At 35.2% G+C, this 14,191-nt stretch overlaps 1 protein-coding gene across 1 annotated transcript in view; it reads left to right on the top strand.

Moving 5' to 3' along the window:
• LOC105325693 (multiple epidermal growth factor-like domains protein 8) overlaps positions 1 to 14,191 on the top strand; it is a 93,456-nt gene that overhangs the window by 63,105 nt on the left and 16,160 nt on the right. Inside the window, exons 25-30 of the mRNA XM_034448320.2 lie at positions 249 to 483; positions 1,929 to 2,037; positions 3,665 to 3,821; positions 5,302 to 5,501; positions 12,144 to 12,405; positions 13,805 to 13,982. Of these exons, the coding sequence (XP_034304211.2) occupies positions 249 to 483; positions 1,929 to 2,037; positions 3,665 to 3,821; positions 5,302 to 5,501; positions 12,144 to 12,405; positions 13,805 to 13,982 (1,141 nt within the window). The remainder of the gene's footprint in view (positions 1 to 248; positions 484 to 1,928; positions 2,038 to 3,664; positions 3,822 to 5,301; positions 5,502 to 12,143; positions 12,406 to 13,804; positions 13,983 to 14,191) is intronic.

The following is a 14,191-nucleotide window of genomic DNA, read 5'->3' as shown; positions in this document are numbered from 1 at the left end:
CAATTTTTTGGGGTTTGCAAACACCTATATTTAGTTTTATTTTCAAGAAGCAAAGACCATCCTACCAAAGTAAAACAGCAAATGTCCATATGATTTTCCAGAATAATACTTAAAAAAAAAAAAAGAATGTTAAAATTTCCTATAGAGCTGTTTGGCATGTGAAAAGGCAAAGCTCAAATAAATTGTGGTTGTCTGTAGGGAATATGTGTATCTTCTGCAACACTTTCATGATGCTGATATCATTTTAGAGACCTATCGAAGCAGGACAAACTCTCTGATAGCAGCAAGTTCCATTCGCTTGAAAGACAGAGTCTATGTGGTAGGTGGTTACGATGGCACCACCTACAGTGAAGTGGTTGTCATTAGTCCAAAGGAGACCTTTTGCCAGACTGCAGGAACGCAGATGGATTGCTTGCAGACAACAGGATGTGACTTCTGTGTTGCCGAGGGCATTGGGAAGTGTGTCGAAAAGGCATCAGATAGGTTAGATCACAAAAAACATGTATTGAAAAAATAAAATGATTACTTTGATGGTTTAATGCAGGTGTCACTACAGTAATTCACTGAAGGTTCACGTTAAAACATGGCCGGGGCAAACAAATTCGGGGCGTTTCCACTTGTGATCAGAGCTGATTTTTTCTTATGTGAAAAACAATGTATAAGATGTCTGACCATCCCAGTTTTGTAAAAATGTGAGGTCATTTGAATTTTGATGCGAGTAGTTTCCGAATGTGTTAAAAGGCCCATGCTTGATTTTTAAGCACATATGTAACTTTGACGTAAACAAATTAAGTCTCATGCCTTGCTGGATGATTTGTGTGTTTTTTGCTACTAGATTGTATATGAAGTGTTGTTTAAAAAGATGTCGAGAGGATTTTTCTCAGAAGCTCGTTTTGAATTTTTATTCTGTAGTTGCGCAATTTTGGTAAGAATATATACTTTGTCTAGTAAAAATTAACACTGTAGTGACACCTTACAAGCAGCAATCATTGCAGAAAATATATTTAAAATTTATGTGCATTGATGGATGTGAAATACCAATAAAAGCACAAAAAAGCAATCTTTATCCTCCATGTCACTGCAGTCACATGGAAAAAAGGATTTAACAGCAGGCAAGTTTCCTGTATAGATGTTCACTCCTTCAATTATCAATATAAAGTGAGTGAATTAAGTGTGTTAATTAAAACTTTTGTTGATAATTGGTATGTTGCATAAATAAGGAACAACCAAATTTTTCTATATATTTATTTAGGGGTTATTACAACTATTTACAAGTCTGCCATTAGTCTTTGCAGTATTTTGTTTTGATCAATCCTGAAGTAAGCCACTCATCAGTCACAACATAATCCACATATTGTCAACCTTTAAAGTATGAAATAAGGCATGATTAAACAACACACACATTGTTTATTATAGGTACCAGATTTGAATAAAGTCACTTTATGATTTGGTAACTGCTTTATTTTGAAGGAGTGCATTTATTCATATGCAAACAATTTGAGTTATAAACAAGTGAGACAGAGATTTGATTTCATCAGAAGCTGTATCAACAGAATCAAAATTGTTTAAAAATTGGGGAGGGGGGGGGTGGGCAGTAAAAATACATCTTAACTAATTAGATGTCAATAATTCAGAGTTTTGTTCAGAGGAGTGAGCACTGATGAGCACTTAATTGTCAAAATTTGAGTTTCAAGTAAAAAAAATTTGAGGAAATGCTAACATCCCTTGCTCTGCTGAATGCAGATTAATCTGCCCTCTCTCTGTCAAATCTGGAAACAACTGGATTGTTGTTTCAGCTGTGCTGCCAGACCTTTAAAAGTAGGCAAGGGTTCTATAGACTTGTAAATTGTTTGTTTGTTACAAGAGTGGTCAAATGGATACGTAATACTTGTTTTTGTATGTTAATATATTTATGTATTTATGCACAGCACCTGCTCTGGTGGACAAGCTTGTGATGTATCATGGATCAACCAAACAGTCTGCAGCACCTATCAAACTTGTCAAACTTGTATGACTAAGCATCCACATTTTCTTAGTGTACGTAGTTCATCAATACATCCAATTACAATATTTGTTAATTAAGATCCCAGTTCAATTTCAACAATAAATTACTCATATTGTTGTTGACCTGACAGCACTCAAGATTTTGTTTTATAATGCAATTGGTTTTTGTCCATCGTCGTCGGTTGTTGTCTGCTGTCATGCGTTGTGCATTAACAATTCAACATTTTTGACTTCTACTTGAGGGTGTTGGTATATTATGTGTAAAGGTCTTATTCTTTTGCTTTGATGTGGAATTTCAATGAAGGAGATGAATACATATTTAGAAAAGAGAATGAATAAAGCTGTTTCAAAGTTAAGATATCATGAAAGCCTTTGGCTCATGAGGCAAGAATTCAGTCAAGGGGGATTAAGGGGGGTATTTTGGTAAAACATGTAAACTAGCCATTTTTAATTTATAAACGAAAAAATATACACATAAAAGCTATCTTGACAGTAAATGAATTTTACGATAATTATTTCCTATCATTAGAGACTTGTTCCTTTTAAAGGGACTTAGACACGATTTGAGCTCAATGTTTTCAAAATTTATTTTTTCATTTTTAATGTCTAGAATGGTCAATATGGATGATTTTAATGCCCTGTCAAAATTTGAAAGTCAAATAACCAGTCACATGTAAGTTACAGAGACTCGAGTTTTGTTTACATAACGTACATCAACTTCTTTCCTCTGTGTCTCGCTTGTAACATGACTTCTTACATTCAGATTTTGGTAAATCATTCAAAATACACAAGTAAATTATTTAATACATCAAAATCAAAAATAGAATTTTCATCAGAAATCATGTCTAGTTCCCTTTAAATATCTGGTCATTCACTCAACGAAGTTTTTCACAAAATTTACAGCTTTCATAGTCCTTGTTGCAAGATTTCAGGTAGGGGCGAGGGGTGGTCGGTACCATATTTTATATTCTTTTATACTCCAGAATGAAGCTATGGTACTCAGGTGACTGATAAGGCCTGTAGGCCTCTTGTTAGGAGTTTTGTAGACTTTCAGCCTTCAGACTGCCAAATATATCGAAAAGATCTGAAAATGTTTAAACCAAATCTTGTAAAAATCTTCTGTTTAGTCCCTTTCTTAGGAGGCAGATTTGTTTTTTGGGTGAAAACTATGATGTAAAAAATTCTTACTTTTTTTACTATGAATAATATGAAAACTACGATGGAACACTCTTACTTTTTTTTACTATGAATAATAAACACCAACTCAGCTGTTTCATAAAAATCTATCATCTGGTTCTTTTAAGGGGCCATTTCAAAATACATGCAGGTACATTTACAATAGGAATACAAGGGAAATTGCAGTTTTCCTCTCTTCAAAGTAGATTATAAAAATACAATAATGTCAATTCTTCTCAAATTGTAATATACATGTGATAAGTAATATCATTTTCTACCTTTTGTGTAAGAAAAACTAAATTCTATTTTCTGACTTGGTTTCTTTCTTCACTAATGTTAGATTATGGCCATTAATATCATATGTCAAAGTTTAAGTCAGATCTGAAGGTGAGTTGTTGGTCATCACGTCTCCTTAATCCCTCATTCCAAGCAAAACAAGGAATTCCAACTCAGTTTTTGACAGGCTTACTCTTTTTTTCTACAGCCTTGTAAGTGGTTCATAGATGGCCCGTCATCATCGTGTATCAACAGTGAGTCGCCCATTGGATTCTCTTGCAAGGGCTATCAAGAATGCAGCTTTAGTCAATGTACAGACTGCTTGCAGAACGAGGCATGTAGCTGGACCAACTGCATACAACAAGGCATGTGCTTTGAGTGAAAGAGAGGGTTTGAGACACAAGAAATATGTATGGTCTACATACACTTTTTTGTGTAGTTGACATCCAATCAAATTTTAAGTAAAGATAAAAAAAAAATTATATCATATCAGATATAAAAATTAATTTAATGCATAAGATGTTTTTACCATGGATGGATATCTATTCATCATTTTGAATTTAAGTAATTTTGTTGAAATTAAATCCTTCACTCTCTCATATTTAATATATTGGTGTGACATATATGAAATATGGAAGCAAGAAGGATCTACTTTTATCTAGATTGGGATTGAAGAATTATAGCATTTTTGTTATTTTGTTTTGTGCAATTATCTGTTTTTTCTTCACTATTGACTACAAAAACCAACGACTTTTGCAATTTTCTCCCTAATGATAAACTCATTTTATTTCTCTTTCAAATTGTATTGAAATTTTTAACGTGGTATAGGGTAGGGCTGGGACGATTCTGTACTTAGCCGATTCGGTACATATCACGATACATGAGATGCGATACGATGCATATCACGATTCATTGCAACTAAATGAAAACATGAATAAGGGTTAAAAATTTATTCAATCTGTCGATGTATTACCGCATGTCCAAAGTTACTTGGCTATATTTAAACTGAGGGTTTCACAATTTACAAATTACTTTAGTCTCATATACACTATTTTTTCATTAACAAGTAATCCAAAAATTGTCCACACTCCAGATTTAGCTTCCTAACAGTTTTGACAACTTTACGAGGTTTTCCGCCATCTTTGTACTTTCATATTAGGCGCACAGACTAGAAATAGCCGATATATGAAGCTAAAAAAAAGTTCGCTGGGTATCGTTGTATTAATGGTAAATGTATCGATCCAAATATCGTCAAAATAAATACCGTGTAGCACTGGTGCATCGGTGGATCGTCCCATCCCTAGTATAGGGCAATTTGACATACTAACATTGCTAAAAGTACATCATATTCAAATTATGATATTAGTATAAAATTTCTTTAAAACTTCCAGTATTTTGTAATTAAATGCTATTTCACTAGAAAGACCTTTTAAAGATAATAGAATTGTTCTTGAATTCATGATGTATGGATCACTAGGCAGTAAGCTATAACTTAAAATACATCAACAACACTGAAGATAAAATATATCAAGTTAGACTTATTATTATTCTATAGTGAGATTACTGTAAATTCCTTATTTTACGGGAGTACTTAATTCTGCGATTCCACGGTTTTGTATCAAATCGCGAGAACATAAAATCGCAATCACCAATTTTTTTTGTCAGTATTTCCTATAGTTTGAATTTGTCTGAAAAATAAAAGCGAGATTTCAAAATCCGCAAGGATTGCTTATCACGATTTTACGTGGAAATGAATTCCTCGCGTTTAATTAGGAATTTACAGTATCATCGCAACATGGAGGTGCCCCATACCTCCTTTTAAACACATTGTCTCATATGTTTTAGGTGAAGACAACTTCCCAATAGTAGACACTAGATTTAGCTCCACCTGGAGGTGTGCAAAGAATGCTGTTGGGGGCGTGTGTACCAACCACAGTGTGTGCCCTAAGCGGTGCGATGAGTACTCAGACTGCGAGTCCTGTCAGAGAGCCAGTGGGACAGGGGCTGGATCTAGTGGCTGTGTCTGGAGCTCCATCAAACAGCAGGTAAGCTCATCTGGCACAGTGCTAAGTTCATTGCAATCAAAGAACTAAAAGTATTGGAAGTCACTAATTAATAGTACTGTTTCATTTTCTGAAAATGCAAACCTCATTTTAATCAAAGAAGTAACTTAAAGAGTAACTTATTCACAAAGCAAAATCTAACAATGACTATTTCATTTACGCTCCACTGAAAGTAGATTCAAATAAAGTGGGGTCTCAGATATCCGGACGCCAGATAACCAGTCGCTTCAGTTTACATATGATTTTATTTGGGAACAGAGTTTTTAGCTCACCGGAGCTGAAAGCTCAAGTGAGCTATTCTGATCACATTTTGTCTGTCGTCCGTCTGTCCGTCCGTCTGTCCGTCCGTCTGTCCGTAAACTTTTCACATTTTCAACATCTTCTCAAGAACTACTCGGCCAATTTCAACCAAACTTGGCACAAATCATCCTTAGGCAAAGGGGATTCAAAGTTGTGAAAATTAAGGGCCACACCCGTTTTCAAGGGGAGATAATTAGAAATTAATGAAAAATTTCGAGAAATTCTTCTTCTCAAAAACCAGAAAGCCAGGAAAGCTGAAACTTGTGTGGAAGCATCCTCAGGTAGTGTAGATTCAAAGTTGTGAAATTCATGACCCCCGGGGGTAGGGTGGGGCCACAATGGGGGGTCAAAGTTTTACATAGGAATATATAGAATAAATCTTTAAAAATCTTCTTCTCAGAAACTAATCAGCCAGGAAAGCTTAAACTTGTATGGAAGCATCCTCAGGTAGTGTAGATTCAAAGTTGTGAAAATCATGACCCCCGGGGGTAGGGTGGGGCCACAATGGGTGGTCGAAGTTTTACATAGGAATATATAGAGTAAATCTTTAAAAATCTTCTTCTCAGAAACTAAACAGCCAGGAAAGCTGAAACTTGTGTGGAAGCATCCTCAGGTAGTGTAGATTCAAAGTTGTGAAAATCATGACCCCCGGGGGTAGGGTGGGGCCACAATGGGGGGGGGTCGAAGTTTTACATAGGAATATATAGAATAAATCTTTAAAAATCTTCTTCTCACAAACTAATCAGCCAGGAAAGCTGAAACTTGTGTGGAAGCATCCTCAGGTAGTGTAGATTTAAAGTTGTGAAAATCATAACCCCTGGGGTTAGGTTGGGGCCACAATGGGGGGTCGAAGTTTTACATAGGAATATATAGAGTAAATCTTTAAAAATCTTCTTCTCAGAAACTAAACAGCCAGGAAAGCTGAAATTGTGTGGAAGCATCCTCAGGTAGTGTAGATTCAAAGTTGTGAAAATCATGACCCCCAGGGGTAGGGTGGGGGCCACAATGGGGGGTCGAAGTTTTACATAGGAATATATAGAATAAATCTTTAAAAATCTTCTTCTCAGAAACTAATCAGCCAGGAAAGCTGAAACTTGTGTGGAAGCATCCTCAGGTAGTGTAGATTCAAAGTTGTGAAAATCATAACCCCTGGGGTTAGGTTGGGGCCACAATGGGGGGTCAAAGTTTTACATAGGAATATATAGAGTAAATCTTTAAAAATCTTCTTCTCAGTAGCTAATCAGCCAGGAATGCTGAAACTTGTGTGGAAGCATCCTCAGGTAGTGTAGATTCAAAGTTGTGAAAATCATGACCCCCGGGGGTAGGGTGGGGCCACAATGGGGGGTCAAAGTTTTACATAGGAATATATAGAATAAATCTTTAAAAATCTTCTTCTCAGAAACTAATCAGCCAGGAAAGCTGAAACTTGTATGGAAGCATCCTCAGGTAGTGTAGATTCAAAGTTGTGAAAATCATGACCCCCGGGGGTAGGGTGGGGCCACAATGGGGGGGTCGAAGTTTTACATAGGAATATATAGAATAAATCTTTAAAAATCTTCTTCTCACAAACTAATCAGCCAGGAAAGCTGAAACTTGTGTGGAAGCATCCTCAGGTAGTGTAGATTTAAAGTTGTGAAAATCATAACCCCTGGGGTTAGGTTGGGGCCACAATGGGGGGTCGAAGTTTTACATAGGAATATATAGAGTAAATCTTTAAAAATCTTCTTCTCAGAAACTAAACAGCCAGGAAAGCTGAAATTGTGTGGAAGCATCCTCAGGTAGTGTAGATTCAAAGTTGTGAAAATCATGACCCCCAGGGGTAGGGTGGGGGCCACAATGAGGGGTCGAAGTTTTACATAGGAATATATAGAATAAATCTTTAAAAATCTTCTTCTCAGAAACTAATCAGCCAGGAAAGCTGAAACTTGTGTGGAAGCATCCTCAGGTAGTGTAGATTCAAAGTTGTGAAAATCATAACCCCTGGGGTTAGGTTGGGGCCACAATGGGGGGTCAAAGTTTTACATAGGAATATATAGAGTAAATCTTTAAAAATCTTCTTCTCAGTAGCTAATCAGCCAGGAATGCTGAAACTTGTGTGGAAGCATCCTCAGGTAGTGTAGATTCAAAGTTGTGAAAATCATGATCCCTGGGGGTAGGGTGAGGCCACATTGGGGGGGGGTGTTAAAATTTTACATAGGAATATACAGAGTAAATCTTTAAAAATCTTCTTCTCAGAAACTAATCAGCCAGGAAAGCTGAAAGTTGTGGGAAGTATCCTCAGGTAGTGTAGATTCAAAGTTGTGAAAATCATGACCCCTGGGGGTAGGGTGAGGCCACATGGGGGGGGGGTGTTAAAGTTTTACATAGGAATAAAGAGTAAATCTTTAAAAATCTTCTTCTCAGAAACTAATCAGCAAGATGATTCTTTTTAATTGTTAAGACTTTGGCTCCAGGACAATTCTTCGGCCTCACAAGAAGGTTCAGAGTTTGATGTAGCTAAATATCCCATATATAAACAATTGTAAAGGATCTTTTTGAGAACTGCAATACTCAACATGTGATATGACTATAAAATTGAAGCAGGCAGCTATTTTTTCATTAGAATCTTTTTGTATTACTGTTTTGGGTTATTGCCCTTGATTTATTGATTCTTGATTATTTTAATTAATGCATCCACTGTTAACCAATTAATGTGATGATTATTTTTATACAATAATAAATATTCAATGTATATAAGTTGTTCTGCATAAGTAGTTTTGGGTTAGGCTGGATTAGTTTGTTTATTTTTGATTTCCAATTTTTAGATACTATGAATTATTTTAGGCTGGCACATATATAGGGACAGTGTCTATTGCATTGCAACGAGTGACTGTTTGGGGTTAAACTTGAACAGGTACGGAGAGATTGAGGGTGTTGACATCCCTGCTCTTTCTAGTCTTCGTGTTTTTCTAACCAACGATACAGAATGTGCGGTCATTTCTGCCCTGTATCGCATTGATACAAGTGTGCGGTCATACCTGCTTGTATTGGTGGTGGTTGCGGCGGAGCACTAGTGTATGGTCATCCCTGCTGGTGTTCTGGCCTTTCTAGTGCAAGTGTGCGGCACTCCCTGCGTTAGGTTGAGCTGTTGGCGCAAGTGTGAGGTCATCCCTGCTTGCGTTATCTCTGCTTGCATTAACGTTGGTACCTGTTGAGTTGCGTAGGTGTGCGGTCATCCCTGCCTGCATAACGTCGAGTCCCTATATATGTGCAGGAGCGGTGATTAAAGTCTGCTCTTGTAAATATTTTCAGCAATCAGGGCTTTCCGAGTTCCAAGGGGGAAAAATGGATTTTATTTATACAGGATCTACATGTATTAATGTACATTGTCCAGATTGTATTATGACTCCATTAAGCTGACTTTATCATACCTATTGGTCCTCAGGTGAGCGATGTGGCCCATGAGCCTCTTGTTATACGTTATTTTGTCTCATTAACCGGAATTCTGTGTTCCGAATCTGGACAGTCTGTTTTTACCACAAAACACTGTTATACTACTAATCTTGCTTCATTTAACCAGACAGTAAATTTTGATGTTACCCCGATCAATACAAAAGATTACGCCTGTCAATTGAGTTTCACACTTTTTTTACGTGCTAGACCCTCATTAGTAGCTTGTATAAACATTGACTTCCCAAATCACTTTCCAAATTATCGACAGTGCTGGCCAGACAGGATTAGTCACGCATCACAGCACATGGCTTGGATTTCTTAACCTCACCGTGCACCTGTCCAGTGCTGTATTTCAAATAAAAAAATGCGTATTAATAAAAAAAACTAAAAAGTTTTAAAAAGCTTTGTGTTTCATCTACCTATTCAAACGTTATTCTAAAACAAATTTTCTCATGAATGCCTTGTTAGATTTAGTCAAAACCAGAAGTACAGGGAGAAAACAAAATGAAAGCATGTCAACTCATTGGAAGTGCATTGGTGGATCTCGTAATTTTCCAACTAGTAAACCATAATTTTATCAATAAAATTGACTTTCTCTGAAGAATAGAAAATAAATTTTAAAAATTAATCAATTATTGTAGAAATTAGCATGTCTAGAAATAGATAGTTGAAAACATTACATACATGTTAAAATTTTATTGGAAACATATCACACTTGGACACAAAGAGCTAGATTCCGTTATCATTATAGTGCGTATAATATTTTATGACAAATTGATAATAAGATAAAGCCGGGTCCTTTTTACTTTAAAATGTTCATATCATTGGACAAGTCTTAAAAGACTATATATGATATGGGCCTAAAATGGCCCCTAAAATGAACATCATCATTTTACTGTAATTCTTTGTTTTCTTTGTACAGATATATATTTGATGTTTTTACATAAAGTTCATATTAATTCAACTGCCCACAATTTAAAAATAAGACATCGTAAAGACAACCTTTACCCGCCATTTTTGCATTTTTAGCATAAAACAGCTTGTTTTCAAGCAGATTTTCTTTCATGAAAAATAGAGCGCATACTTGAACAAACCAAATATTTTAATCAGAGATGTATCTAGCCAAGGCTAATAAGTGACAAAAAAATTTTCCTTGTTTAAGCATGCGCTCAATATACACCATTTATAAATAGATAAGAAAAATGTCAATTTTTGACTGATTTTGATTGATTTATAGGAATAGTGTCACTTCTGACGTCATATACTGCTAGTGAGTGCAAATAAATCAAATAAATAGGTGAAAAATAATTTTTACATCAACTCTTCTAAAATATAACATAACATTTTACTGTACCGGAAACATTTAAAAAATGGCGAATTATGGGGGGCACATTAAAAGGATTTTACGGAATAAAAACTCTAACTTACTCAATAGCCGAGTGGATAAAGTGTCGGACTTGTGATCCGTTCATCCCGAGTTCGAATCCCGCAGGGGCTTTGTTGTTGCTCACTAAAATAATTATTTTAGATATTTATTTTTTATCCTCAAACTGCAAATTTTTCGCTCATTTGACTTTTGTACAGTTTATTTATCATTATATCTTTCATTATTAAAAAATTTCCTGTTAATTTGAGTGACTTTTTCCAGGTGTGTATTTCCACCTTAAAAAGGCCATTTAAAATTAATATAGCTGTTTATTCAGCATTCACCATCTCCTTGTACGCGGCTATTACAGATGCTATTAATAAATCTGTGCAATAGAGCCAAAATGAATATACTCAGTGTTTTTTCTTCATTAAAATATGAAACCTGGAATAAGAGGCCATCTGTCTTAAGCGGCCACTTTGTCATTGTCCCACAAGTGGCCTCTAAAAACAGGTGCGACTACTTTCAAAACATCATGATATATGAAAATGACAGTTACCATCACTAAGAACCAATTAGAATATTATTTTTAATTCAGTCAGTCTGCAGGCACAAAGTTGTTTTTCTTAATCTCGTGAATAACAATTCCATTCGAAAACAGAGAGAAATCATGAGTGACTTTTTAGGACTTAGGTTTTTCATTTAAGTTTTTGTTTAATTAACATGAATTACTGATTGTTAATTGATTGTTATGTTAACATGAACTTATGATTTTTATGGCGCCGAGCAAAGCTCGAGAGCCATCTATATAGGGATCTTACAACCGGAAGTTGGCAATTTTAAGGAGCCAAACAGCTCATGCTATCAATAAATCTGCTGAAATGAGTGCAAAGTTTTCTTATGTGTTTGAAGAAAAAATATGACATACTTCCATTTGAGCAGAACTGTACTTAAAAAAAAAAAAACAAGTTCGATAATGTTCATCTTTTATTGTAAACAATATGTCTGGGTTTCACCGAGACACATGCGATAGTTAGCCCTACATACTCAATTTGTTTATAAAATATACCTGCCATCAAAACAAATCATTCATTATCCATATATCAAATTTTAACAATGTACAAATGCGATCGATGTACTTCTAAACAAACATGCTATTACTAACAAAACCTTTGGGGTTATGCGGAACAGCCGTCTCAACCAATCAGATTCATCTTGCTTGAAAATATGTCCTACTTCCTCTCTCTATAGATAAACTGATCAACTGATAGTCGGAACTCTTAGTAGAATAGAAATAAACTTCTTGTTATCATGAATGTTGCAGAATAACCTCTGAGGTTGAGAAATGTTGTTTAGAAATATAAAAGTTGGGACGAATGTTGCAGAATAACCTCTGAGGTCGTGAAATGTTGTTTAGAAATATAAAAGCCAAGGCGAATCATGAAAATCTGCTTTATTTCTTAATTAATCAATTGTTGAGTTAACATGGACTATTTATTATCCTGCTGTTCTCTTTATATTTACAGTGTTTTGATAAGGCCTTGATTAAACTGTACTGTGTTGGTGGGGAATGTGGGGTCATCCTGGAAGGGAAGCCTCACAAGTGTCCTGTCCCCTGTTCACAGTACCAGATATGTGCCGAGTGTATCAAAGCTCCATGGTGTGGCTGGTGTGCCTTTGCTGGGTATATTGGCGAGGGAATATGTATGCAGGGAGGCAGAGATAATCCCACAGGGGTCGGATCTTGTTTGGAGAATGACATCAAACAAAGCGAAGGATACAGACCAAGTAAGCGCAGAGAGATATATTTATATAGGCTGATTACATGGCTTGATCATGATAGTACAACAATCATGTGAAAGATTTATATATTCTTATATCATGTGATCGGTTTGACACGTCATATATGGCATGATGTACAGTATAGTTATCAGAAATGTACCTGAACTGTCGGTAAAACCCCGTGTATCTTCCTTCATCTTTAAAAAATGGTACACTTACAGCTTTGTGTATGTTATACAGGGATAGTAAACATTGAGAGCAGGAGAACATATAACGCCAAAATAATGTTTAATAATTGCAGCTTTTCTAATTAAACAATTGATTTAAGATTATTATGAAAACGAGTGATGAAAGGCATAATTATAATTATTTGTTTGTTTTTATACTTAGCAAATACAAGCAGTAAGTTGTGTGTCTGTGAAATAGTCAATCTTTAATTTTATTTTGGTGCATGCATTTTTTTCATCAAGCTTTAATCTAAAATCTGTAAGGTCTAAACATAATTCCTTTCCATATTATTTTACATACATGGTTTATATTTTACTGTAAAAGAGGTTAAGATAAAATAATTTGGTAGAAATGCAAATTGACTTCAAATCATTCTATACTTCATTTGCACATAGACCAGATGCATGTTGTAAACAAATGCGGGTGTCACTCAGTGTTGTTCTCCATGTTTTAGATGTGTAGCTTTTTTTGAAAAAAAACCCAGAAAAATATCTCTGTCAATGGATTTCATGGCACAAAATGCAATTAGTAAACTTATGTGTAGATTTAGGCTGAAATGTTCACAGAGATTACAAATTTTTGGTTTCACTTTTGGTCATGTAACCAAATTATGTTTTTAAGGATTGGTTCATGTAAGTTGTCAATCATTAGGCATTTTATAGACCATGAGGCATATTGCTCTTGGCAAAATATTTTTATTAGTCTGACTTTCAGTGTAAAGGAAATATTAACTTTTCAAAATGCAAGAAGTTCAAAGGTTGTCTTTATTATCAAAATATAGTGGTGCTTGTACATCTATGTACATATTCTGTGTATTTATCCAAGAAAACATAAGGGTTATTTGGGATTAAATAATTATTACTGGCAATAAAGGGCAATTACTGGCAATAAAGGGTATTTATAAGGGTAAAACTAACTTATTAAAGAAATTTCATTTATTTACTTAATAATATCTTGAGTTAACAATACAAGTCTAATTATTAAAAAATAAGGTTAAAATTGGTATTTTTACGTTTGATTTAAAGGCTGCTATGGTTTATTGTATAACAGAATCTGTTGTTTAATTTAAGCAATTTTGAAGAAAAAAACCCAAAACACCTAAACTATGCATGAAATTATTTGCAATTTAAAAAAAAAAGGTTTGAAAATTTATTTCAAAATTGAACATATTTTGCAGTTAACCTGTGGACCAAAAAGTCCAAGGGTGCCCCCATCTGGGCGTACACTTCCTGTCCCCCAGAGAACGAGTGTGTGAATACTCACCATGACTGTGATAACGAGAGCCAAGACTGCACCGACACAGAAACCAGTTATAACTGTACCTGTAAAATAGGATACCTGGAAGATGCTGTCAGGTATGATGTACAGTACCTGTAATTAGGTGACCTAGATACTGTATACAGGGTTATATTTGCCCCATGTAATTTTCGCCCTTGCAAACAGTTTTGCCCCGTCTTGAAATTCACCCAGGCACAGTTGTGTTTAAATTAAGAGAAATAGTATGAGATATTGGAATTCACCCAGTCTTAAATTTGCCCATTGACAATGAGTGAGAAAGGGGCGA

The sequence above is a fragment of the Magallana gigas genome, chromosome 2, assembly GCF_963853765.1.
Source record: "Magallana gigas chromosome 2, xbMagGiga1.1, whole genome shotgun sequence".
In the NCBI taxonomy this organism is placed as follows: Eukaryota; Metazoa; Mollusca; class Bivalvia; order Ostreida; family Ostreidae; genus Magallana; species Magallana gigas.
Note: the sequence above shows the minus strand (reverse complement) of the source record. Positions and strands in the feature narration are given on the sequence as shown.